The sequence below is a fragment of the Cupressus sempervirens genome, chromosome 8 (assembly GCF_028749045.1).
Source record: "Cupressus sempervirens isolate cs-2001-9-10 chromosome 8, ASM2874904v1, whole genome shotgun sequence".
NCBI classification, from domain to species: Eukaryota; Viridiplantae; Streptophyta; class Pinopsida; order Cupressales; family Cupressaceae; genus Cupressus; species Cupressus sempervirens.
The window spans coordinates 592,020,129-592,024,587 of record NC_143125.1 but is presented as its reverse complement, the minus strand read 5'-3'; the positions used below and the strand labels follow the sequence as shown (position 1 = coordinate 592,024,587).

At 33.2% G+C, this 4,459-nt stretch overlaps 1 protein-coding gene across 1 annotated transcript; it reads left to right on the top strand.

The window, feature by feature from the left end:
* The first annotated feature begins 615 nt into the window (after positions 1–615).
* Positions 616–3,268, top strand: LOC149543823 (protein SLE2-like). Its single transcript, XM_089796324.1, has 2 exons — positions 616–769; positions 2,921–3,268. Exons 1-2 carry the CDS (start codon positions 655–657, stop codon positions 3,037–3,039), a joined length of 234 nt encoding a protein of 77 aa, XP_089652450.1. The 5' UTR covers positions 616–654; the 3' UTR covers positions 3,040–3,268.
* The last annotated feature ends 1,191 nt before the right edge of the window (positions 3,269–4,459 follow it).

Genomic DNA, 4,459 nt, shown 5'->3' with positions numbered 1-4,459 from the left:
AAATTAAAATATTTGAACATAGCCAAATTTCAACATGACCTAGAACCATTGAACATTCAACATAGTAACATATTACATACCTAATAGTAACATTCAAAGAGCAAAAGTCAAATAGAAATCCAAGTCCCCATACTAGCATCAGCATGGTTGCAGAATAGTAGAGGTGGGGGTACTTAGGTACGTGAGTACCCGTTGCTGGGACGTCTCGAGGACAGGTACTCTGAGATTTGAGAAGGGGGTGTGAGTCCCCGTGTAACACTGTAAATAATCTAAATTTGGACCAATTACCACAAAAAACTCACACATCCAATCAATTTCCCATGTCCAAAAAATAGCTGTCAAAACAATCTCAAAAAGCAAAGCATGGAAAAGAATTTGCAGAGCATACACACGTATTTTTAGGAGGAGCAGAATGATGCAGAGAAAAATGAGCCCCTCGAAGGAAGAGACATTGTCGAGTATTTGGCTGTGTTGTCTTCCCAACATGAAAACTCCATTTACATTCCCCACGTACCCTTACACCTATTCCCTACCATTCTTATCTTCACTCTTTTCCAACACATATAAATACCCAAATGGCTCTCTATATATTACACGAGAAAAAGAAGGGAAATTTTGGCTTTAATTAGTTTAGAAGGAAGGAAGAAAGAAAGAATGGCGTCTAAGCAGAATAGAAATCAGTTGGATGAAAAGGCGAGGGCTGGAGAAACTGTTGTACCAGGTGGGACTGGTGGAAAGAGCTTGGAAGCCCAGGAACGCCTTGCAGAGGGTACTATAATCACCTATCATTATTCCAATCCTTTTTTTAACTTTTATGAATATCTATGTATTTTTTTATCAGTATATGAAGATTGTGAATAGTAATTATTCTTCTTATTTGTTTCAAATACATATATATATTTGAAGTATATATATAGATTGTAAATAGGTATAAAGCTGATGAATAGTAATCAGGTTCATAAATATGTGAAGATTGTGAATAGATGTCATCAAGAATTTTGTAGCTTGGTTCTACAAAAAAAAATTTAAAAATTGGGTATGTGTGTACAAAGTTCTTTATTTTTCTTGATTAGCAAAAAGAGGGGTAAAAATTTATTAAGACAGAAAGGAATACAACAAGGAGACCTCAACAAGGAGCTCGATCCTGAGCAACAAGATCATCAAATTCTTGCACCATCTCAAAGGACAGTTGCCCCTTATCCCTAATATTCCAACCCGGATCATGACTAGAAGTCCATTTGGCTAAACAATCAGCAGTTCTATTCCATTCACGAGGAATATACATGAACCTAATGAACTGAAAAGAGGAAGAGAAGAAAAGAATCTGCTTAACAACAGTGGCCAGCTGCCAACTAACATCCTCAAGCTCTTGCGAAGAAAGCATGTTCACCACCACCTGGGAATCAGACTCACAAATAATCTTACTCCATCCCCGCAAGCAACACTGTTCCATAGCATATAAAATAGCCTGAGCTTCCATGAGATTGTTAGTATAATCACCCTTATGAACTGAGAAGAAAAATTTAACTCCCCAGAACTACAACGAGCCACTCCGCCAATACCAGCCGGATCAGGATTCCCACGGGAAGAACCATCAGTGTTAATTTTCAGAACTCCACAGGGAGGAGGAGTCCAGTGCCCATCACGGTTAACCCGACCCTTCCTCTGATGGTGAAGCTGCGTGGACATAGAAGGAAACCTATGATTGGTCCATTTGTGAAGTTTTTGGTGAGCTGTTATTTGGGTTCTATTATTTGGGGTCTTGCTTTTTTTTGTGAGCTGCTATTTAGAGTCTTAGTGGAGGGTTTTAGTGGAGGGTTTTAGGCAAACTTTTTAAATGCACTTTAGAATGTTGGAAAGCTGAAAGGTACAGAAGAAATTTGGACAAAATTTGGACATATATTTTAGGAAGGATTGGGAACTGTGGGTTAAATGTGGGAAAGCTGAAAGGTTAGTTTTAAGTTCTTTACTCAACTATGGAAGAAATTTGGAAATACTATAGACATACTTAAATTAGGAAGGATTAGGATCTGTAGGATTAGGATCTGTAGGCTAAATGCAGGAAAACTGAAAGGTCACCTACAGAAGAAATTTGGACATATCAATTAAGAAGGATTAGGAACTATAATGAACGAAGTTAGTTAGATCATTTCCATATATATATAGTTGATTGAAACTGGAGTTCTATATATAGAAGTACATATAGATATTAGTTGAATTTTAAGTTTTACAAATTGGTTCTATTTCTAGTACATATCCCTATCATAAGCTGTAGTAAATATCTCTTCAGTTACTATATCTCTTGATTTGCTGCGAGGAAGAGATACAATATCCATTGGTCACCAGTTTGATTTGATGTAAGACTTGTAAGAGTTTGAATGCTAATTATAATTGTGCATAAGAGAACTATCCTTTACTCGCTATATCTCTTAATCTGATTTTCTGTATAAGATCAAGATTGTGAATAGTGACAGTACTCTTACTATAGTTCCCTTATTAATTAGTGAGATTTCTCTTGCTAATTTGATTTTTGCTGTATAAAGTTGACTTGATTATTTATAAGATTGTGAAGAGCGATAGTTCTCATTACTTATTTATATCTCTTCCTTTACTCAAATCTCATTTGATTTGGTGTAAGAAAATATGATTTCTCATTCGATATGATGTAAGAAGGAGAAGATTTTTTGAAATTTCCTTATTTGATTTGTGATGTTAAAACGAGACATTTTCTTATTTGATTTGTGATGTTAAAAAGGGATATTTTCTTATCTTAACAGTGAAATTTATATTTGATATAATGTATATTTTCTCATCTTGAATAGTGATTATTTATCAAAATTGTGAATAGTGATAGTTCATTTTATTTACATAGGAATATATTTAATTGACTGTGAATAGTGATCATGAATTTGTATTGCAGGTAGAAGTAAAGGAGGGCAGAGTCGAAAGGAGCAGTTGGGGCATGAAGGCTATCAAGAACTCGGTCACAAAGGTGGCCAAACTCTCAGGGAACAGATGAAGGGTGATAGCAATGAGTAGTACAATCCCACTTGTGTATATGTGGACTGTGTGTATATCACATCATCGTGGACTGTGTATATATATCATATCAGTTTGCAGTGTGTATATCGTATCAGAATGTGAGGGGTTAAGAAAATATAGATGTGTGCTGTCTAGGTAGACAATTGTAAGGATACTTGGTCTCAATTGTCTGACTCTGTACTCTGTTTTGTCCTTTCTAAAACTATTAAAGATATTTTGGAGTATACTTCCCTCTCTCTCAAGAGGCAGGATTGTGTTTTGACAAGATTGAAAAGAGACTCTCACTTTGGTTTCCAATGCATTTGTCGGAACCTTTTAAAAGTTTAATTTTTAGAAAATTGTAATGCAAAAGATTAGAGATGATTTATATTTTTAAAAGTTTGGGGTCTTCAACAAAGGAGAAGATTTAAAAGATTTGGAACATTACATTAAATCAAACTATAAAAAGGTAGAAAGGGTTTACTCTTTTCTAATTCTATGTCTATATATTTTTTCTTTCCAATTCACACATTTTCAGTCTCTCTTTATCTTCTTGTTTATGAATCTTTATTTTTTTCTAATTCTATGTCTATATATTTCTCTCTAGAGTTCACACACATTTTCACATCTCTTTTTAGCTTCTTGTCCCTCCTTTTCTATGTTTGTATGTTTCTCTCTCCAACTCACACAAAGTCTCTTTCCTTGTCCTCTTTCAAACCTATTAAATGGTGAAGGGTTACACTCAGTAAAATATATATGATCAATATTGTAGTATATTTATTAAAAATAAATAAAAATTATTCCTCTCTAATTCTATGTCTATATTTTCTTTTCTCTAATTCACACAATATTATAGTATATTATATAGTCTATTTCCCCGTCCTCCTCCAAACCTATAAAATAGTGCAAAGGTTACAATTAGTAAAATATATATGATTAATATTGTAATATATTTATTATAAAAAATATATTCCTCTCTAATTCTATGCCTATATTCCCCTTTCTCCAATTCACACAATATTATAGTATATTTATGAATTTTTATTTCTATTCCTCTCTAATTCTATGTCTATATATCTCTTTCTCCAATTTACTTTATGAATTTTTATGTCTATTCCTCTCTAGTTCTATGTCTATATGTCTCTTTCTCCAATTCACACAATATTGTAGTATATTTATGAATTTTTATTTTTATTCCTCTCTAATTCTATGTTTATATATCTCTTTCTACAATTCACACATTATTTTAGTATATTTATGAATTTTTATTTTAATTCCTTTCTAATTCTATGTCTATATGTCTCTTTCTCCAATTCACACATGATCTCTCCATGTCCCTACTGAAGGGTGCAAGGTTCACTAGGCCCATAGTAAAATATATACAAATAATCAATATTGTTGTAAATTTATGAATCTCTATTCCTTTCTAATTCTATGA